The sequence below is a fragment of the Mchenga conophoros genome, linkage group LG12 (genome assembly GCF_057382185.1).
Source record: "Mchenga conophoros isolate Kocher_MC1m ecotype Shallow Benthic linkage group LG12, M_conophoros_male_GT1.1, whole genome shotgun sequence".
In the NCBI taxonomy this organism is placed as follows: Eukaryota; Metazoa; Chordata; class Actinopteri; order Cichliformes; family Cichlidae; genus Mchenga; species Mchenga conophoros.
The window spans coordinates 11,931,100-11,953,011 of NC_140537.1; the positions used below are offsets into that span (position 1 = coordinate 11,931,100).

The window sequence follows — 21,912 nt, forward strand, 5'->3', positions numbered from 1 at the left end:
CACGTGCAAACTTTCAAATAATGAGATCAGCTTGTGTATAGTGTGAGCCAACAGCTCAAGCTTTAGTCTAGAACATTTGGTTTCAGAAGGATTTTTTCGGTCTTAGAAGTCACTGAGGGTGGAAATTCCTAATATGGTCATTGCAGGCTGTGAGCACAGGACTGTGTACCTGCTGCTCAAACTTTCTGTTTACTAAGAGCATGCAATCAGAAGTAAGATGGCTCAAAGAAATGGGGAAAAAGCTAAAATAGAATTTTTCAGATGGTGGATGAACTGAGGAGCACCAGGATAAGAAAAATAACACATTTATGAACTGAAAATCATAAAAGATGCCACAGTTGAGACAGAAAAATAAAAGGAATTGATTTCTGGCCTAAATCAAAACTTTGTGTTTTGGTAAATCATTCATAGCTGATAAGCCATTTCAACCTCACTAACAGCATGAACGGCAGTGGCAGCTGCCGCACTGCGCTTTGCCGCTCTGTCACGTTAAGTTGTCTTTTAGTCCCAAATCAGCATGGATCTCACTATGTGCCCTGTGTGGCAGAGCAACAAAAACCAGTCAGTGTATGTTCATGGGAGTGTCAGGAAGACGGGTTACACAAGGGCTGGCAACATTTTTTTCTGGCCCATTCGGTCTTAAACAAGTATCATAACTTTCCTCTTACCTTAAAAATAAGCATACCACAAAGAACTCTACAGCATGCAGCAGACTTATCATACCGTAGTTTTAGGAAGAGAGAGAATTTGCATTGTTATGAAATAACAGATGATAGATGTGATAAATAGATGATAGATAAAACTGTGAAAAAAGCAAGATGTAGGTGTTTATTAAACTGTTTTCAGCCAAGACACACACAGAGACTGGAAACCTAAACTAGCAAAAGTCTCTTTTCACATTTTTTGATTATCTTTTATTCAAACAAGAAAAAATAAAAACAAGTATGAAGGGGGCTTGGCGTGTTTCCAATTCTAGGAGTGGCCAACAGGTGCACTATGGACAGAGAGGGTGTGGCCATAGTTACTGCTCCTGAGTTTCACCCGAGGACAAAATAAGCCTGCTACACCTGTACTGTCACACCGGTTAGCCTTCAAGGACACACTTTTGTTGTGGATTGTGTCTTCACTTTAAGGTATGTCGGAGCTGTTATTTTTATTCTTCCCTTTATAGCGTTTATCGATCAACATTTGATTTTCTTGGTAGTTTGTACAGACAAACACACACACACACACACAAAATAAACCGTCACGACTGAGTTCTCAGGTGATGTAAGTTTATAGATAAACAACTAAGCAAAAGTGATAAAGGCTCTGGGGGAGAGGTAAATGACGCCAGACATCTTTGCTTTTTGATGCCAAATACAAGCCTTTAGATTAAAACTCTTATTTTCCTGATAGTGTGTTTGCTCTCAGGTTGAAAATGGAGCCAGCATTCACGAGCGTCAGGCTAAAGGTGGCTGTGCTGTTTCTGGTGACAATTCAGCTGAGAACAGGTGAGTGTGGGGTTTTTCTTTCTTTTTGATTACATCTAAGGAGTTTGTTTCAGGTTTCTGAGCATGTTGAATCAGGGAACACAACGATCACCAGCAGAAGAGTTGTTTTTCTTAGGAATTCTGAACCTGAATCTGATTTGTGATCCACACAGCAGATACAGTTCACTGTAACTCAGCTGATGATCTGACCATTTCACGTACTCACTGAAGGGTGCGTTTGTAGTGGGGATGGCTGAGAAGTACCCTGCATATCATTCATACCTTAAATTATTGTGGCTGAGGGTCAAACAGCTATGTGCATTTGCAAAGCGCGACCCTGATGGATTTTATTGTGACCAGGGGAGTAATTAGCCTCGGGCCCCCATCCAAGCTGTCTGTATTAAATATAAGAGCAGCATAAAAATGCAAAAAAAAAAATTACATCAAATACGCCCAGAAAAAACCCTCAAACCTCAACGTCCCCTTCATTATTCAGATAATGCTTCCTAATTAGACCAAAAGTTCACCGCCTTATATAAAGAGCCACGACTGATTCTTTCGGCTCTATCGTGACTATTTGAGGAAAGCACCTGGGCGTGTGCATTTCCATTCACAGGAGAAATAAACAACATTAATGATGGCAGTATTCCAACCATCATTTTATTTACGATGAGAGACATCCAGGGTTTAGCATTGTACGTGGCAATTCCTTTAAATTCCTCTGCATCATTGATGTAAACACTTCTACGTCTGCTTCTGCTGTTATGACGAGTCAAAAAATTATTCCAGAGAAGAAGTAGGGGTGAGCAGGAGGAAACACACACAAAACAAAACAAAAACAAAAACTGTGAGGCACCTTTGTATTTGCCAATGAGGGGAGGGCACAGGGATGTGCATGTTTGTACTGAGCTCAGTGGCTGAACCTACTGGCAAGTTAGCTCAGTGGCCTCTTCACGTGGAAATCGCATCTTCTTTAGATCCCAGTGTTTTGCCCTTGGGGGGTGCTGGGAGTTGGGGAGGGCGGCTTTCACGGTGTAAACATTTGACTGACTAATTTGTTTTTTTCCACACTCACTTCATCACATCTGCCATTGTGTACGCTTTCATAAATACCCCTGACATCCTCTGCTTTGTTGTGGTGCCACTAAAGTGCATTCTGAGTGCTTTCAGAGGGTTATAGTGGATTTAATGATGAGCGATGTCAAAACAGAGGCTGATTTGATTTGAGCTCCATTTAGATATTTTCTGAAGGTTGGACACCCGAACAAAGGGGGAGGGATGGCGAGAAGATAGAGTCGAACATTATCGAGATAAATAACTCTGATCTGTTGAAATGTGTCACCACGCTATCAGTGTTGACTCTGGCAACAGTTGAATAAAAATCTAAGGCCAAAAAGAGTGAGTTAGCGGGGAGTGTGTGTCAACTCAGAGACGGCTCGTAACTAGCTCATGTGTTCAGCTTTCATCATTATTTGCCGATATATTTCAGACAATTAATAAGCCTCCAGAGTTTAATAAGTTAAATTGAATATGCAACCCCAACCCAAAAATCTAAATAAACTTTTACTTTAATTCATGTCCAAGCCCTCAAAATCTTCAGTTTGACTTAAAAGGCCTATTAGTCTCACATCAGCACTTCTTCTCCTCCCTGAGACGGCACAGGAGCGCAGGCCCAGAGCTTGAATGCCATTAAGTGGGAGAAATATTAATACGTTTGAGAGCGAAATTCATTTTATTCTGTCTTCTTTCTGTCTCTTAACTTGGGTACACGACTGTAAGAATCCAATGGAGAAAGAAAGCATTGTTCTAAGTTAGACGGAGCTTAATAGAATTTTTGGTTTCATCCCATGTTAACAGAGGCGATGCAGATAACATCCACGGGGCCGCAGACCATTCAGTATGCAACGGGAACGACTGTTAAACTGGGATGCACCTATACTCCAGCCGCAGCAGACACAGGACCGCTGGATATTGAGTGGTCCAACGTCAGTCCGGACATGACACAGAAGGACACAGTGGTATGTTGCATGTGTGATGACAGAGAGGAATTATAGAAAGACAGAGAAAATATTGCATTTAGGCTCAGTTAGCTGGAAAACCTGAATCAAAAAATAAGACATTACTCAGTGCAAATCTTGCCTCTCAGATCTTATCATATTCAGGTGGCCAGACCCACTACACGGACAACAGCGTCTCCAAAAGGTTCAGTTTCACAGGGAACCCCGACCAGGGAGATGCTTCGATCTCTATCACTGGTGTGACAGTCTCAGACACCGCCACATACCAGTGTAAAGTCAAGAAGCTCCCAGGCATTGACATGAGAAAAATCACACTGGTTGTGTTGGGTGAGGACAAATTGCTTTTTTTGTTTTGCTTCTTTCTTTTTTTTTAACCGGTCTAACTTGTTTCATTTCTCAGCCGTCTGCTTTTAAATGTGCTCATTCACATGGAATGCAAAGGCTCCTCCATTCTTTCTGTCTCAGTAGATTACCTCACTGCAGCCATACCCAGATGCTTCAGTGTTGAATCAGAGCATTGCACTAAAATAGTTTTTGTGCCATATGGGTTGTTTCTTTCTTTTTTTTCATTAGTTCCCCCATCAACGCCAAAGTGTTGGGTTGAAGGTGGTGAGGAGAAAGGAAGCACAGTCTCCCTCCGCTGCGTATCCCGTCAAGGATCCTCTCCCATCAGCTATGTGTGGACGAGAGAAAACGGAGCTGCAATTCCATCCACTGCTACTCAAAGTAAGCAACTTAGCACCAGGATGCCTTTTTCTAAGAATGCTCTTCTCTAAACACTAATGCGGCTGTGTTTGTGTAGGTAATGTGCTTGTACTCAGTGCTGTCTTCTTTCATTAAGACCAACAGAGTGGGGAGCTTCTGATAAAGAACCATACAGACAGCAACACTGGAACTTATGTCTGCGAGGCAGCAAACGCTGTGGGCAAAGGGCAGTGTAAATACGTACTGCGTGCATACAACCGTAAGTCTACAATATCATCATCTTATTTTCAGTTTAACAGCTCTGAACACTCATATCCTGAAGGTACCTTTTTTGACTTGCTTTTATGCAAAATCACATATAATCCTCTTGTTGGATTTGGAATTCAAGAAGGTGAGCTGCACACGTTTGATTTCTAAGCAATACATTGCCTCTTCCAGCTACCAATAAAGCAGGTGTGATAGCTGGCGCTGTGATAGGCGCTCTGCTGCTTCTGCTGCTCCTCCTGCTTCTCATCTGGCTTCTCATCTGCTGCTGCCACAAGCGTCGCTACCAGAAGGAGGTCGCGAATGAAATAAGGTATTTTATGGCCGTTTGAGGCATCTGTCAAACGATCTCAGATTGGTGCAGCAGCTTAACTGAGAACCTGCATGGCTCTACTTTCCCAGGGAGGATGCGCAGGCCCCGGAGAGCAGGCCCCCGAGCAGGAACTCCAGTATGCACTCCAGCCGGCACTCCAGCCTCCGCTCAGTGATGGGATACCGCACTCACCACGGCGTCATCTACAGTTCCGTAAGGGGCAATCTGCCTACGGTCAATGAATCGGGCCCAATCTTCACAAATGGAAGCAATGGGTCGACCACAGGCGGGGAGATACCCGCTCACCTCACATATGACCCTAAATATGGATACGCCGTGTGACCACAAACCTCAAGCCTAACAGGCTCTTAATTTTATTTTTAGTGCTCAACTACACTTTATGATAAAAAAAAAAGACTCAACACCTTTTAAATAATATTCTGTGTCTGAAGTATATAAGGGCCAAGAGTTGCAATAATATATACATGTTTTTTAAACCAGGGAACAATGGGAGTGTTTGCATAGCTACTGACTCATAAAATCCTACCCTCATGTGACATATTATATGTATCAGCTGACTTTCATGAAGCACTTTAGCACATCACTGCTAGTGTAAAGCAAACAGAAGAACAGGTTTTCATAATCACAAATAAGATTTGCTTTGTTTTTTTTAAAACTGTATGTAAAATGTATATAGCAAAGCAATTATTTTTTATTATGGTGCTTTTTTTCCTTCTTGTTATTTTTTTATTTTGTACAGTTTAATGTTTTAATTGGCAAGTCAAGGCGAACAACAAATGTAAATGGCATTCGGGTGTTTGTGTTGTCGGTCCACATGGGTCACATGTGTACAAATGTAACTTAATTAGAGAGATTAACGAATGAAGAATCCATTAAAATAAATATCTAGTGCAAAGTTCTTGTTTAAAAAAAACCCTCAAAATCTTGGTCATTTAATATGCTCGATGTGTTCTCACAGCTTTCACAGTTGCTGCTATTTTCAGGGGTGTAAGTGGCTCGATAATTGGGGACACTTTAGAATAGTTAGCTTTACCTCTGACCCTCTTTATGGCAGTTTGCTTTCTGGTAAAAAAAAATATATAATAATTTGTAGAGCAAAACGAAGCAGAATTGCCTCGTTCATGTCCTGTGCAGGGATGCATGTCTGATCTTTTTGGGGAGGGGGTAGGAAGAAGGTAAACTAGCTCTTAAACTAGCGGTACTGACCTGCAGCTGACACCTTCAGTAAGCAGAGTCAGCACAGTGCCTGCAGCCCCACCTCTCTTCAAAAGATCCCATCTTCAAAAGGTGCATATATTGAATGAATACGAGCTGCTGGTAGTGGTGTGGCTTGGTCAGTAATTCTGTTTCCAGTCCCCTTCAGGGCAAGGGGCACCCCATCCCAACCCACCACACAGCTACACCAACAGACTGGCATAACACAGTGTTTAATGTGCCTCTGCTGTGCTTGACTTTGTCGTTTGTTTGCTTCCCAAGAAGACAAACACATCCTCTGTGGGTCCGTGTTAATGTCTGTGACTTTCTGTTTGCTCTAACCAGTATTTTTTCCCCCTTTCTTTCCCAGTAAATGCACATCCGTCAAGCTTTCTCATGTGCTCACACGTTAGCCTGTCCTTTGATCCATGCAAGAAGCAGGAAAACGGATACAATAATTAATTACAAATACTGTTCTGGAAGCCTCGTTGGAAAATCGCAGTCTTGCTTTGGAGGGCAGAAGTTTTAACAGGGTTGGCATAGTAAAAGAAATTGTATTATTATTATTTTTAGAAAAAAGAAAAGGCTACCACCGCAGTCTGCTTTCAAAGAGCTTTTGTATGGAAAACTGCTTTTTAATGCTCTTGTGCAACAAAAAGGCAGAATCTGTCCCTGAAATTTGGCTTAAGGTGATTTTTTTTTTTTTTTTAATAAAGAAAAGTGTGACTGCAGACTGTTGGGAAAGCCATACTGTGTGCTTATGAAATCAGCATCTTGCTTGTTTTGACTGGATAAATGGAGTAAACAAGAAATCTAAATAGAGTTGAACTATAATTTTAAGTCAGCACCTCATTAAAAAGAAAGTTGGGGTGCTCCACAGCACAAGCTAAAGTGATAAGGTGCTGCATGAGCACGGCTTGTGAAGGTGACTTAAAGGTGATTTGCTGTTCTTATCAGGTAAATGGGCGTGTGGGCGGTTTGGTGTTTGTAAATATGTGGTGGACAGCAGGAATAAGTATTTGCATGCGGCGCGTGTTGGATTGTGGTTTGTGGATTGGCTGAGCTGCTGTGCTGCACTGACAGACGTACAGTAAAGTCATTGGATATCAATATGCACTGCTCAAAAAAAAATGGAAGGACTTTTTAATCAGAGTGCAGCCTCAAGTCAATTAAACTTGTGGGATATTGATCTGGTCAGTTAAGTCGCAGAGGGGGTTGTTAATCAGTTTCAGCTGCTTTGTTGGTCATGAAATGAAACGAGAGGGGCAACAATGAGACAATACCCAAAACAGGAATTTTTCCCAGAACCAGTTTTACAGGTGGAGGCCACTGACATTTTTCCTTCCTCGTCTTTTCTGACTGTTTTTTCACTAGTTTTGAATTTGAAGTCAGTGTTATTATTGGCAGCATGAGGTGCCAAGGTTTGCTGTGTCTCCCAGCACAGTCTCAAGAGAATGGAGGAGACTCTTTGAGACAGCCAGTTACTTAAGGAGAGCTGGACAGGGTCATAAAAGGTTCTTCCCGTATCAGTAGGACTGGTATCTGGAGGAATAGCATGGGCACTGCCAGAGCTAAAAAAAATGGCCTCCAGCAGGCTGCTGGTGTGAATGTCTCTTACCAAACAACCAGAAATAGGCTTCATGATGCCCAGTACTGTGCAGCTCGATTGGAATTTCCCATAGAATCCCAGAATTGGCAGGTCCACCGCTGGCACCCTGTGCTTTTCACGAATGAAAGTAGGTTCACCCTGAGTACTTGTGACAGACGTGAAAAAGTCTTGATAAGCTGTGGAGAATGTTATGCTGCCTGTAACATCATTCAGCATCATAGGTTTAGTGATGGTTCAGTGATGGTTTGGGAAGGCATTTCAATCAGGGACACACAGACCTCTACAAGCTTGACAACAGTGCCCTAACTGCCTTTAGGTATCTGGATTAAAGTTCCTTCGGGTGATGTGATGACAGTATGCAGGCAGTTCTATGACAATGAAAGAATTGATACCCCTGAATGGATGCAAATCTCTGGGACATTGTGTTTTGGTCCATACAATGCTGCCAGGTTGCAGCTCAGACTGTCCAGAAGCTCATCGATTCCCATTGAGATCTGATGTTTTCAAATTGTCCCTTTATTTATTTATTTATTTTTTTTGATCTGTGTATAATGAGCACATATCCTGTCCACCTCATGTCAATGCAAACCAGCTGTCGCCACTACCTGTGGTCAGGGATGATGCAAATCGTACCCAATGTGAAAATATAAATCCCCATGAAAAGAAAACTTAGATCCAAGACTTTCACCTTGCGTGTGCATCCTGCAGACAACTCCAGGCAAGGATTAATGCTTGAATAAACAAAACAAAACAAAGGATTCCTCAGCTGCTACCAAAGTTATTGAGCCAGACCGGGTATTGTCACGACTAACAGGCAAAGAGAACGTAAGCAGAAACCTTCAGTTGGATTCACGGCAATAAAAAACACAATATCTGACCCAGGTGAGCTTCGCTAGTGTAGGAATTTCCTACACTAATTACTCTAACCTTCTTACCTCACTTGTTCGCTTTGCATGTGACCACCTTAAATTTCAGAATTGGCATAAAATTCGAACATTGACCAAAGATTTTAATTGGGCCTGTTTGTATCTGTTTAATGAATTTCAAATGCTAAATGTGTGAATCTTTTCCTCGGGCCCTTCTGACAAGCTATGACTGATTCAATTCTGTGACAGAAATGAAGAATCATCTGATTTTTGAGTGTGTGTATATAATTTATTATTCCTCTTCCCCCCCTTCTTGTCATCTCTTTGAACGCAGCAAAACCAAAGCACTTCAGAAGCCCACACAGACTGCTGAGTGTTGCACGGAGACTTAAAGACTACGGTATCCTTGTTAAAGTTTACGGCACAGAAGAGTTTGGGGTTATGTTTGTGTTAATTAAATATCCCCTCTGGGTAATGACGGGTGTGCTGGGCATCACCACTGTCTTTTTTAATTCCTATATCTCTTTGATGAGTGTGTTGAACTACAAGGAGAAAAAGCAGTGGACGCCTTGTGAAACTATCACCATGGCTCTGTCGGTGGCCAGTATTGCTCACCAGATGACTTGCTACTTCTGGATGACCATGGATGAGGTGGACAGTAACTGCCAGATTGCCCAGATAGGCTACGCTATCCTGCTGGTGCTTACCTTCAGCTTCAAGTTCATCATCATGTGGAACAGCAGCTTTCTCACTTTCTACTACAGCACCAAACTGGTTCACGAACCCAACCACTGCTACACACATGCCCAAGATGTCATCGTCAAGCACGTGACCATAGCTGTGATTCTCATCCCTCTGTTTGGTTTTGGCACCTGTTTGCCAATGCTTGTGTTGTTTAACGCTGGCAACCCAGCAGCTGCTGGAAATGCGGTTGGCAACATCACCTACAAAGCAAATGGAGACTGTGGACTTGTATTCTCTGACACCACTTCTGTGAAGGTTTATCAAGTCATGTACTTGCTCCTCTCTGATGTATTTCCAGGGGTGGTCATGGTGAAATGCTGCATCTCCATCTCTGTTCACCTGGCCATCCATCTCCAGCACATGAAAGCTAGCACCAATGGAACCCACCCTCCAAAGCTGGGCACTCAGATAAGGGTCATCGAAATGGCTCTTGGTCTAGTGGCCAACTTCCTTGTCCTGCTCGTGGTAGACCTGTATGTCAACTACAAAATTGTGGCGCACCAAGAGAGCACCCTCTCTCTCACAATCTTTTTCACATCGCTCTACACGACCGTTGCTGCCGTGGTGCTCATCTACGGCAAGAGGACTCTTTGGAAAACGCTGATACATGATTTTAACTTCTGGCTTAGTGAATAACTGTATTTGTCTTGTCTGAAGGTGCCCGAACAAAAGACTCAAGCCAGCCTTCCTTCAAAAGTTAAAAACTGGGGGACAAAAAAAAGCCAATTTGCTTTCTGCTGGAGGTCTTTGTGCTGAAATCAATTGGTCATTGTCTGAACTTATTAAAAAACTTTGAAGTATTCTTTTATCTTTTGTGCTAGCAATTTCAGTAATGACTACTGTCCTGCTGCATCACCATTAATTACAGTTTCTTGCATCAGAATGGGATTTTAGCTGTGCTGGCCACTTAGAGCTCTGCAAGTGAACGCACACCGGGGCCATATAACCAGCTGACCAGGCCAGTACCTATGAATATTAATATTTCAGTAGTACAAATAATAAGTTAGGCCTGTAAAACAGATCCCAAAGCATGCGTGCTTAGACATGATATAACTCGGGGCCCATCTGAAAACGTTAAAAAATACATGTGACTGAGGTAAGAGTACAGAGCATATTAATAAAACAGGAACGTATGCAGAACCTGGCTTTAAGAGTTTTTCCCCCCTCACTCAGGTTGCAGATAGTTTAAGCTGCACACAGGGACTGGAGTAACCTGCACGTTAGCTGGAAGGATGCCAGGCCAAATCCCTGCACCATATGAGGGGGAAAAAACACAAACCCGATGAAGAGAAGCCCCCCCCCCCAACATCCTCCTTTTTAGTATATGTGTTCGCTGGCCCTCGACAGAATCGTGTATACCTGCACTCGACAGCTCCCAGGTGTGACTTTATGTAGCTGTTGCTGAGAGTGTGGATATGAAGCTGGTGTTCCTGAAAAGTGCACTCATGCCCAGCAAACCTACTCTGAGTAAATAGAGGGGCTTTTTTATAAAAAGGAAAAAATGAAAAAAAAAAATGCAGCAGACCTCCTTGCAATGCTACATTAGTTCACACCCTCTGGCACCACCTAGTGAGGTTCAAAGCAGAGATACAATAGTGCAGCTAATCCCACTACACACAGAGACTCGGGATCCCTCCAGCTGTTAAACGGACAAAGTAAGAAAGGGCGTATTATCCTTTGATGCAGGGGAGTTAAGTCGTACCAAGGCCTCCGCTTCCATTCCTGTCGTCTTCCCCTCTCCCTGTTGGAGGGAGCTGGATTCAACATAACAGGGGCAAGTTAGGTTAAAGATGAGGCCAAGAACAGCTCAATACAATAAAAGGAACCAAAAAATAAAAGCGCTAATATGGCTACAAATGGCCATTTCTTCAGTGATTAACTGAAAGAAATGGCTACAGTTGTAGCTGCTCAAACTGGACCCAGTCTTAACTACCATATGCACATACGGTAGACTAAAGCTGTTTTATTGATCACTTTTGGACTTTTTCCTTTGACAGTTAAAGCAATAAATAAATAAATAAATAAATACTTGTGTTTTTTAAAACTACACTGCATTTAGTGGAAGATAAAAAAAAGATGCAAATTAAGACTTAAAAGACAAAAGGCAATAAATGCGATAATTATCATTTTAAATGAGTGAAATTATAACAAACAGGGGTGGCATGGTGGTGCAGTGGCTAGCACAGAAGGTGCTGGGTTTGAATCCAGGCTGGGACCTTTCCATATGGAGTTTACATGATCCCTCTCTGCAGGTACTCAATCTGCAGTCCAAACATATGCATGGGGTTGAGTTAACTGGTGATTCCTAAATTGGCCACAAGTGTGAATGTGTGCAACAGATCGATGACCTGTTCCAGGGTGTACCCTGTGTCCTGCCCTGTGGATAGGCTCCAGCAACCCCAAATCAGATGGATGGATGAAAAATAAATATTCCACCTGGAACTTATATGTTGTCTACGAACTAAGGAGGACAGTATGTCTTATTTTGTATTCACAGCTTGTTTCTGCTGACCCCAAGTGACCAAAAAAATCCTGCAGGTTGAAAAATAAAATAAATTATTGAATTTTATATCGAATTTTATACCGGAAATTAATTTATAATGACTTGTAAATATTCTGAAAAGCAGCCGCCCAAGCTTCCGCAGTAAGATCTAAATTAAAATACAGTGGACTGGAATAAAAGAATTAAAGTAGCAGAAATATCTAAGAGAAGTATCTCAGAATTGTACTTAAGTACTTTGTTATGTCTGATAAATGAAGTGTAAGAGTTTGCAACTGTGTTGTGGAAAAAATGTTTCAAACTTCGACTGAGTGCTGTCTCAAGGAAATGGAAATTGTGTGAGTGACCTCAGACTGTGGAATGACTCAGACACTCCGATGTGCCACTGGCTTGTAAGTCAGCTGAGAGGAGACTGGAAAGACGTCTGCAACAGAAAGGAACAATGCTGTTGTGATTTCTGCCCTTGGAATTGTTACAGCATTAAGCCGCAAACCTCTTACACTATGAGGTTGTTTCCATGGAGATGTTCCCGAGTATCCAGCTAAAGTTGGCAGTTATTACGTTGCTTCCTTTGCATGAGTGAACATCCCTTTAAATGTCCACTACCCATGAGACTTGAAGGGAGAAAGATACCCCCGCACCTCACTATCCAACAGGAAGGAAGAGGCCATTAACAATACAGATTAGCAACACCAGCACCATCCCACAATTCCTAGAAGAATTGCGTAAAGTCCTCCCTGCTTTCACACGAAAAGCCTCTCCAGCCTATGCACCAGTGAGCTAAAGCAAAGTATCGTTTACCTACACCAACTCTAATTGTGTTTGAAATGCATAGGTCACCACTTCTGTGTCTAGTTTGTTGATGTTTTGAGCTTGAGTGGGTAATTTTTTTTCACGCCATCAACAGCATCCCGATAACTGTCTGTGTGAGTGCTGCGTTTCCACCGAGGGTACAGAGGGTAATCTGTATTCTGTATGGAGGCAAGATTGCAGCTAAAAGGCTTTTTTTTTTTTTTTCAAATAATCATAGTCATCAAAAAAAAAGAAAAAAATAGGGAGTCTGCAGGCATTTCAGAAACTGCTTTATTTCTGTTAAGTCAACAACAGCTTGTTCATAAAAAAGATCATCATATATCTCTTGAGGCATTGTTTGTATAAAATGTCTTTGATGCACGTTAAGGAATTTCCACTGTACAAAAGAAGTTAATCCCTTGTAAAAACAATGTAAATTTAATAAAACACTGGCAAATTAACAAAAGATTCAACTCTATCATTCTTAAAGCACTTTTACATGCAGAGATTTTGCACATACTGTTTCTTTTAGAACATTTTGACAGTGCACAGGAAAAAGTGTATATTGAAATCATACTAAAAATTACACTGCACTCAAAATAAACAATCTCTGTACACACTGGGCGTGCAAAACTAAGGAAATACTCAATTCAACGAATAGCAATAATTTACTTGAAAATTAATTGATAAAAAAGAAAATCTACCCACACCTGAAATATCAAACTAAAGTGAACTCCAGAGGTATTTATGCTTGTAGCACATAGCGTTTAGGGTTCTTTAAAGGACCAGTTAGAAAGTTTGGAAAATTTACTCTCTCGACAAGAGAAAGAGACTATACCACTTACATCATTGTCTAAATGATGACTCCATAACCTACAGTTAGCTTAGCATTAGGACTGAAAACAGCTGCCGACTGGAAACAATTCAGATCTCATGATTTCCTCTGGGATTAATAAAATATCCTAATTTGTTCACAAAAGAGGGAAACGTTGTGTTTTACATGTGGCAGAATGAGTATCTCTTGGCCAAGAGCAGTAACTTTCTGATCTTATTTCTGATTGCCACACAATGTCATCTTTAAACTAAAGGTTTCTTATAGTTTCGTGATTTGATTTATTAAGTGAGCTTTGCAGATGGCAGGTGTATTTTTGTGTCTTCTATGTCTAATGCTAAGCTAAGCTAACCTTTTGGCTTAAATTCAAGCAACAACCTGGAAGTGCAAAAAACACAGATCACCTGAAGCTGGCTCCAAAAGTGAGTCAGTCCCCATAGACTCTTGTGTAAAAATACCCAGAGATGAAGTGAATGTTTATAGCCAGGTACAATACTTGTTTTGGGATTGTATGTATAATTAGCTTCAGTCATGGTTCAAAGTTAAGGTCATTTGAACTGTTACAAAAATGAAACCATCTGATCCAAGAAGAGTTGGCCAAAACTGAAACAAACAAATCTGTTTATGTCAGCTGATCTATTAGAATATAAGATCACCAAATGTTGCCATTAGTCTATATCTGCTGGGCACCAATGCAAACATGGACCTGCTGTTGCTGTTTTTTTTGGGTTTTTTTTACTGGAATTTCCTGGAATAGTTTCATCTTACCCATGGATGCAGCTTAGCTGAAAACTTAGCACTACACTCAGTGGCCTAAATATGGTCACTTCCTGTTCCAGAAATGCAAGCTGTCATGATTTTAGCTAAATTGGAGGCTTCAAAAATACAGAAATCACAAACCAATCAGTGATGTCATTCGTCTTTTATACACAGTCTGTGCTCCATGCTACATGCCCACTAAAAAGGTACAAGAGTGGCATCTATGATCTTGTCTCCTAACCAATGCAAATATGCAGATTTTCCAAAACGTCCTTTCACTGAACCTCACCATCAACATGATGTAGTTTAGTTTGGATGCACGGGTTACAGTATTCAGTTCATCATCAACATCAAAACAAACGCATAATCTGCAGCACATTCAATAATGCCATCCAGTGTCTCTGAAACATTGTGGTTTAGACACCGTCAACAAACAATAACTACATTCTGTACATTGTTTTCCCTGCTCTCAATCAAGTTCGAAATGAATCTAATGCAGCTTTTTACTGTTCAAAAATGGAATGCTGGTAAACAGCTAGAGGGGAAATGAGTCATCCAGTGTCACTCTATAAGCACACACACTGTTCAGCCACAACATTAAAACCACCAGCTCTGAGTAGGTTCCCCTCATGACACTCGGACACAGGCCACTGATAGGGGACCACACAGAATGTCTTGTGCTGTCTGGGACTGGGACATCGGGAGCAGATCCTTTGTCCCCTGAGGGTTTGGTGCATTTTGTGGAAGCATCATAGGACTGAAATCTGGGAAGTTTGGAGGCCAGGTCAATGCTTTGGGCTGTTTTGGATGCTTTCAAGTAGGTCTTGAGCAGTTTTTTGTGGTGTAGGAAAAGAGCCTGTTGCTACCAGCTGCTTTTCCCATGGGTAGCTGTGCTTGGTCTGCAGCAGCTTTAGCAGGTGTTTGTGGTTAAATTAACATCCACACGAAAGACCAAACTTCCCAGGACGATGCTGGATTATAATGAGATGATCAGTGTTCGTTTCTCCTGTGTGTGGTTTAAATGTTGTGGCTGATTAGTCTACAAATAAAATATAACATTACAACATTGATCATTCCTTGTTCACCACATTCGCTTTGTGTTAAGAAAAAAAAAGTATCTTTTCTAAAAAGAGAATTAAAATCTGTACCTGAAAATCATATATCCATTTTTTGCACGTTAGTACCCTTATTGACAGTCTATTGACAGAAATCCCAAACCTAAACTTCCTCGCAGCTTAACAACAAAATTAAAAGGACTGCTTGGAACTATAATCAACTTGCATCAGAAATATGCTTCCCATTGAAAATCTGATGGTCCTGCAATCTGTACCTTGCTGTGGGGTTTCCACTCTGCCACAAATGAAGCTATGTTTATAAATCACAGCCAAATCATAGAATTAGGGGGGTAATAATCTTACTGGGGGGGGTGCTCATAGGACGGGAACATTGACTTCCGTGCCTTTGGAGGCGGTGGAGGAGGCTTGCTCTCAATTTTCATCGGGAGTGGAGGCGAAAACTTCGGGGAAAAAGAGAAGAGTGCTCGTGTTAGGACTTCAAATAAAAATAAAAACAGAATATTTTAGCGTTTACATGACATTAAATATGTATTTGTAAGGGGGTGTGTGAGATTTTCTCTGAGCAGACATACCTCTGTAGAAAACCCGGAGTTGTCAATCTCATGCGGGTGTTTCTTTGGTGGCATAGGTGGAGGAGTCCCTGGAGTGTCAATGGTTCTGACATCATTGTCAGTGAGAAGTGATGAATAACCTATGACAGGAGAGAGGAAATAAAAGCTTTTCAGGCCACATGCATCAGTGAATACGAGGTGTGTGTGTGACCTGATTAGGGCTTCAGACCAGAATGTGCTTACACAACGGAGCCCTCCTGTTTCTGCGTGTGTAAGGCATAACTTTAAGAGAAAATAAAACGATGACATGCAGTGTTTGACTTTTTTTGGAGGTGGGGGGGGTAACATACTGGAGCTGCGTGGTGTTTGCGGTGTGTGTGGAGAGGCAGGTAGAGGGCTGAGCGGGTTAGACAAGCTGAGCTGAGATGAAACCCCCTGAAACAGGGAGAGGGTAAGCCGGCGATCTCCCAGCTGTAAACTCTTGGGCCTCTGCTGCTTCTCTGGAGGAGTCTAGAATGAAAGTGGAAAACACAACAATGCAAAACCATTTAAGCACAACGGGACTGCTCCCAATTCACAGTTAAAACACTTGACACAATAACAACACGGCCTTTTTAAGTACCTTTGTTTAGTGCATGTTACAGGGGAATAAGAATAACAGAAGAAATATGAAGTGTGTAAACAGTTCTTGGGCATAAGGCCTTACCTCATCTCCATCTGACTGCCTCTCAAGGAGGTTCTGGGATTTGCTCACACTCCACTCCTTTCTGTTCTTTCTAGCAATCCTATTGTCTTCATCGGAGCGGGACAGAACAGACGCCCTGCGATCTCTGGGACGGGACAACAAGGAACTGTTTGTGAATGAAGCAGATATAGAATCAGATGCATAGACGGTGCATTTTTTTTTTCCCAAACAAGGAAAACAAAAGTCTTTTTTTTAAAGTAAGCAATGTCTAGACAGGATGGAAAGGTAGATAAAATAAGCAGCACAAGGATGCTGGGACTAACTCTTGGGAGGAAAGGCAGGAGGGCCCGTCTGAGGAAGCAGAGCCGCTGGAGAGGCCCGAGGAGGCGTTGGAGATGGTTGAGATAGTGGACATGCGACGCAGGGTGGAGGGCAGGATGTAGGGCATCACCACCGAGCCCACGCGACTCTTCTTCTGCTCAGTGAGAGAGCAGGGCTGGGACACACAAATGGGATTAAGCGTCACTGGGGGGAGGAGAGGAGATCTTGGCAGGGGAGGAGCACAATGACAGGCAAAACACAGGTCGCAATAGATTGGTTAAAGGAAGATTTATGGTCCTGCACTAATATAATGTACACTCTGCTTTGAATGAGAACCATTTGATAGGAAGGCAAGAGGGCCAATAGCTTAAGTTGGCACCCTCTTACATTAAATTGAGTTTTTGAGCTGGCAACACACCAAAGTTATGACGCCATATTGCTTCTCCACTTTCTCCCGAAGGTCTTGGAAGCAAGTGACCAGGCGGTTGTGCAAGGGTTTCAGCTGCTCCGTTGTCCTCTCCTCGTGGACGCGAATTCCGTCTGCCAGGAGGGGGATCTGGAGGGGGGAGAGGAGTACCTAAGTGTTTTAGAAGGCTGCTATCATGGATACCGTGGCAATGACAAGCGAAGGATTTACCTGCAGGGCGATGAGGCGTTTAAGTTCCTCAATGCGTTGACGGTCCTCTGGGTGTGCTTGGATGTAGGCGTTTGTGAAGAAAGCCTGCAGAGAATGGAACCAGAATGAAAATTGGACAACTTGGGGTCTTTTTGTGTTGTTAAAGCCTTGTCACTTAAAATACAGCTACTGGCTACATTGAATAGAGCTCCAAAGAGTGGCAAAGAGGCCACAGTGGTATACTTATGAATACAATCAAGTAGCTCATAACAAGCAACAGGCCAGCCAGAAGTTTTGAGTGGGGGAGAAAAAAAAAGGATTTAGAAATTATAATTCACCATTATTGTTTGGAGTTGAATTAATTATGTTTTATTAGAGGGCTTTGGCAGTAGTTGGTCGATTGAATGCTTTATATTCTGGCTCAAAAAAAAAGTTAAGAGCTGTGCAAGCGACATGAAACCAATTCAGCAAACAATGCAGTCTGCAAGGAGAAGCAGTGAGACACTGTTCTACTATAGTTTAATAGATGTAAAGGGTGGCTTCTAGTGTGCACTGTACATATTCAATTTGAAAAAGAAAAAAAGGAGCCTTTTTTCCCATTTGTACAATTTACATTGCTGTTGTCGCAGTAAATGATCAATTCATACAGCCTGCCAAACACTTGGCATGTCCACATGTCCATATGCAGTATTTCTACACCACCACCTACACCAGAAATACAAAAAACGCAGGTGAATTCAAAAGATCATTTTTGGTATGAAGTTCTGTTCGCTGTCATCTGGGTCACGGATGACTTTGTTGTTCTTTGTTTGTTCCCATGGTGAAAATCTTCAAGAGTTCTTATGCGACTAAAGCCACAATGACAAAGCTTATTTCCATCTACTGACTTCTCATTTGATGATGTGATATCAGGAATGCTCAAAAACACACAGAAATAATTACCCTTTCGTGCAGAGATGAGCCTAACAATGAGAAGTATTGTAACAAGGTGAAATGCATCAAAATCCATGTTTTCTCAGAGGACAGTATGTTCTCTGTGATCTCTGTGTGCTCCATGAGCACTGCTGTTCCTTTAATTCAATCATCAGATTAGAGTTTGAATCTGTCCGTTACTTTAGTTAATGACCGTATAACTGCATTCACAGTACTGCACGAGCAGTGTTGGTCAAGTTACTTGAAAAAAGTAATCAGTAACTAATTACTGATTACTTCCCCAAAAAAGTAATCCCGTTACTTTACTGATTACTTATTTTCAAAAGTAATTAATTACTTAGTTACTTAGTTACTTTTTAAAATCACAATTTACAACCTGAAGAGGTGATAAAGCGATAGATCTTTCAGCCCAATTCTACTTTTTCTACATAATCCATCATACAAAATGTAATCAAATGGAAAAGTCTCTCTTTTTTAACTTGTTTTATCAGTTTTAATCTTTTAACTTTATGCATCAAACAAAAATTTAATTACATGCAACATTCTCTGACTGGAAGAAATTTGTTTAATATTTAAACCTATTTTCTGCACATTCCAGCACATAAAATAATTTTTGTGTGTTTACACTCACTCTTTCAAATAGATGCAAGTAAAACACAGCAGAAAATAAATAAAGTCAAAGACTAGCGGTCCTTTTGCTCTATTTTCACCTGTAAAGCGGGAGTGTGGTAGGCGGAGGTCAGTTGAAGAATCCGCGAGTTTCTCTGTGAGCTTCCCATTACGTCGTTGCGCACTCGATGCTTGCTTGGAAGTTTAGGGGTTTTTTTCGCTGTAAAAAGAAGTTTTCTTCCCACGCACGATGGACGCTAATGTTTTTGTCACTTTTTATGGAATCAAACTCAAAGTAAGGTCAGTACTTCCACGCTTTAAACGCTGCACGCTCATACTCTCTCCCACAATCGATATGTGATCCATTGTTGATCTGCACACAGCTGTTGTCACTAACGGCGCACTCGCTTACGTCACTGTCGTGAGACATTCTCGCAAAAAATCACAGTTTTAGTAACGCAGTAACGCAGCGTTCCTACGGGAAAGTAACGGTAATCTAATTACCGTTTTTGCAATAGTAATCCCTTACTTTACTCGTTACTTGAAAAAAGTAATCAGATTACAGTAACGCGTTACAAGTAATGCGTTACTGCCCATCTCTGTGCACGAGCTGTTCTTTGAAATCCATGCCAAAAGTTACTATCCCTATACACACTGGTATAATTGAAACAAAAATGAGTGAATGTGTGTTGAGGACGTCTTTGTCGGGAATCAGCATTTCACTGTGAAGCGTGAGATTTTTTTTTTAATCTGCTTGTTGTCCAGAAACCATTTTTGTTTGCTTTGAGAACTTCCACAAAGCTTCCAGCCTAATAACATGACCCAATTACAAAAAAAATCCCTTTTAAATTATTTGTCTGTTAAAAAAAAAAAAAAAGCAATCTGAAGAGAAAATGTCATATTAGTTTTTTTTTTTTAAATGACCTTTTCATAGTTGGAGAAGCCACCCATGACTGCGGGGTCAACTATGCCATTGAGCATCATGGACAGTGGGTTGACGGACAGTGAGCGATCACATGCTTGCTGTTGCACAAGGTTACTCAGCTTTTCGTTGGTTTTCTCCATGGTTTCTACGGCGTTTTTCAAAGGACTGATTTCCTCCTGCACATTAAAAAGACACACATTAAAAATAAAGTGTATTTTAGGACAGATTTTAGTGAACCAAACGATGCGACGTAAGAAAACACAGAGTGTGAGCATCAAGGCTTAGTCCAGTGTTCTTACCATTGAGACAGATTTGACTTCAAACCATTTGAGAATCCCTGGGAAGTGATAGGCTGTAATGTATGTTGTTCTCTCGATCCACATGGTCTATAGGGCAGAATAAATAACAATAAAATATAAAGGCTGACGTTTTCATGTCTTCATCAATCTTTGAGGTGCGGCATGTGCCTACACAGGGTTTTTTTCTGCCTTCTTTTAATTTATGAGTGTATGCTTACATATGAGTCATTGCTTTAAAGTAAATTTAAAAAGTCCTAACCGCAAATTCATTGTCTGGGTCCTTTTCACCTTTCCTGAAGGGCCTGGAATACTGGAATTGGTCCACTTCATTGGTTCTGTAATAGCTGGAAAAGAACAGGGAAGGACACCATTGAGTTAGCGCTTTGCCCAGGGAACCATAAATCCCAGGATAGCCACGGGAAAATAAATCAGCCTTTAAGTGTTCTGTTACGCACTTTAATATCTGCTCTGGAACCCCCTTGTCTTTAAACTGCTTCGGCAAAGTGAGAACAGGCTTGACAGTAAAGCACTGGATGTCTGAAGTTCAGCTAAGGATAAGACGAGGGACAATATGAAAAAGCAGAGACAACAAACACAAGTCAAACTCAGTATGGTTTTAAGAGTTTCCTTAATTGGCAAATAAAAGCAAGTGCCTTCTTATTTTTTAAAATTGTACTCCTGAGGTAAGAAAAGAACTCTCACAGTGCTGGTGCTAACATACTCTCTTAGCATGCTAATATGTGCTAACTAGCCATGGACCAAAGCTAAAGCTAAAGCTTTAATGAAGGTATCAGACATACACAATGGTTCTTACATCTGCATTGGTCTGTGAATCTTCAGCTAGACCTGCTTTGATCTTTTGGGGGGTTGGGGTTTTTTGTTACAGAAATACAGAATAGATACAGTGAGGCAAAAAATTGTTTGCACATTCACTCTCTTAGACAAGCTTTCGTAAAATAGTAAAATAGTTCTCCTTTTCTTTGGATTTTACTGCCTTTTGTTCTCTGTCAAAACGATCCCACACTGCTTCACTAATATTGGGATATTGAGGCTGGGACTCTGAGGAGGCCAATCTATGAAGATTTTTGCACTTACTTAATTGATAGTTTATTTTAGATCATTTCCATGCTAAAAAATGATGCCGTTCCTGTTCTGATGAAACTTTTCTGCATTCATAATTTCATCAATGTTAACTAGATCCTCACAACCAAGGGCTGAAATCAAGCCCCGCAATAATGGTTCATGAGTTAGGTGGCATTTTTTTTATGCCTAAATAATTCATAGGTTAAGTAGCTTAACTAGCATTCCTCTGAAAAGGGTCAGATACAAGAACTGGACTGTAATGGGTGAAAAAGCAGCCAATTTCCAAAGAAAAAACTTTGAAAGACATCTATAAGGCCTGCAGAACTATGGCTGAAGACCACATAAAAGAAAGGAAAAGAAAAGAGAAAAAGAAAATCACAAGCAAGTCTGGCTTCTTGGAAGCAAAATATGAAGAAATAAGGGGTGGGTCACAATACTCCATGTCCAAAAATGCTGACATATGATTTAAAAGCATTTTCTTATCATTAAAGGATACACTGTCCTGGGGAGTTGCTAATGTTTTCTTCGGGGGGTGCTGTGCTGGTCATCCGCACGGCATTTGGAAACCGAGAGAGCAGCTTTAAGCTGAAGTCCTCGAGCCACTCATACTCTTTGCCTCTGTAGATGAACATTTTATTCTGCAGCAGAAAGTGTAATTGTGTAACACATCAAATGAAAGTCAATAAGCAGCAAGAATTATGATCAACCTCATTTTCCATGATATA

General features: G+C 41.3%; 3 protein-coding genes across 8 annotated transcripts in view; 2 read left to right on the forward strand and 1 right to left on the reverse strand.

The window, feature by feature from the left end:
* Positions 1–976: 976 nt before the first annotated feature.
* On the forward strand, positions 977–6,245 carry vsig8b (V-set and immunoglobulin domain containing 8b). Of its 2 annotated transcripts, none has more exons than XM_085293092.1 (8): positions 977–1,133; positions 1,399–1,493; positions 3,330–3,490; positions 3,619–3,817; positions 4,064–4,216; positions 4,332–4,454; positions 4,634–4,772; positions 4,862–6,245. In XM_085293092.1, the coding sequence occupies exons 2-8, from the start codon at positions 1,421–1,423 to the stop codon at positions 5,112–5,114; spliced, it is 1,101 nt and encodes a 366-aa protein (XP_085149218.1). In that variant the 5' UTR covers positions 977–1,133; positions 1,399–1,420; the 3' UTR covers positions 5,115–6,245. The 2 variants fall into 2 exon arrangements, with proteins under 2 accessions (XP_085149218.1, XP_085149219.1); XM_085293093.1 differs by having other exon boundaries at positions 1,414–1,493.
* A 1,502-nt stretch (positions 6,246–7,747) lies between these two features.
* tas2r202 (taste receptor, type 2, member 202) lies at positions 7,748–12,789 on the forward strand. Its single transcript, XM_085293708.1, has one exon. The coding sequence runs from the start codon at positions 8,904–8,906 to the stop codon at positions 9,840–9,842; it is 939 nt and encodes a 312-aa protein (XP_085149834.1). The 5' UTR covers positions 7,748–8,903; the 3' UTR covers positions 9,843–12,789.
* dock5 (dedicator of cytokinesis 5) overlaps positions 12,772–21,912 on the reverse strand; it is a 39,269-nt gene continuing 30,128 nt past the window's right edge. For 2 of the 5 annotated variants that reach the window (XM_085293704.1, XM_085293706.1), the window contains 12 exons: positions 21,684–21,825; positions 20,560–20,641; positions 20,364–20,448; positions 20,105–20,191; positions 19,805–19,981; positions 17,360–17,443; positions 17,141–17,278; positions 16,725–16,897; positions 16,423–16,567; positions 16,067–16,226; positions 15,738–15,856; positions 12,772–15,605 (listed from right to left, as the gene is read on the reverse strand). In XM_085293704.1, the coding sequence (XP_085149830.1) occupies positions 15,504–15,605; positions 15,738–15,856; positions 16,067–16,226; positions 16,423–16,567; positions 16,725–16,897; positions 17,141–17,278; positions 17,360–17,443; positions 19,805–19,981; positions 20,105–20,191; positions 20,364–20,448; positions 20,560–20,641; positions 21,684–21,825 (1,494 nt within the window). In that variant the 3' untranslated portion in view covers positions 12,772–15,503. Of the gene's footprint in view, positions 15,606–15,737; positions 15,857–16,066; positions 16,227–16,422; positions 16,568–16,724; positions 16,947–17,140; positions 17,279–17,359; positions 17,444–19,804; positions 19,982–20,104; positions 20,192–20,363; positions 20,642–21,683; positions 21,826–21,912 lie in introns of those variants that run through there. The other 3 variants (XM_085293705.1, XM_085293703.1, XM_085293707.1) reach the window with 3 other exon arrangements.

Excerpts from the sequence above, each read along its gene's own strand:
- vsig8b (XM_085293092.1), top strand. The coding sequence starts at position 1,421 with ATGGAGCCAGCATTCACGAGCGTCAGGCTAAAGGTGGCTGTGCTGTTT. Across the intron at positions 3,491-3,618 it reads TGACACAGAAGGACACAGTG|ATCTTATCATATTCAGGTGG; the intron begins GTATGTTGCATG and ends CTTGCCTCTCAG. Across the intron at positions 3,818-4,063 it reads AATCACACTGGTTGTGTTGG|TTCCCCCATCAACGCCAAAG; the intron begins GTGAGGACAAAT and ends TTTTTTCATTAG.
- tas2r202 (XM_085293708.1), top strand. The coding sequence starts at position 8,904 with ATGTTTGTGTTAATTAAATATCCCCTCTGGGTAATGACGGGTGTGCTG.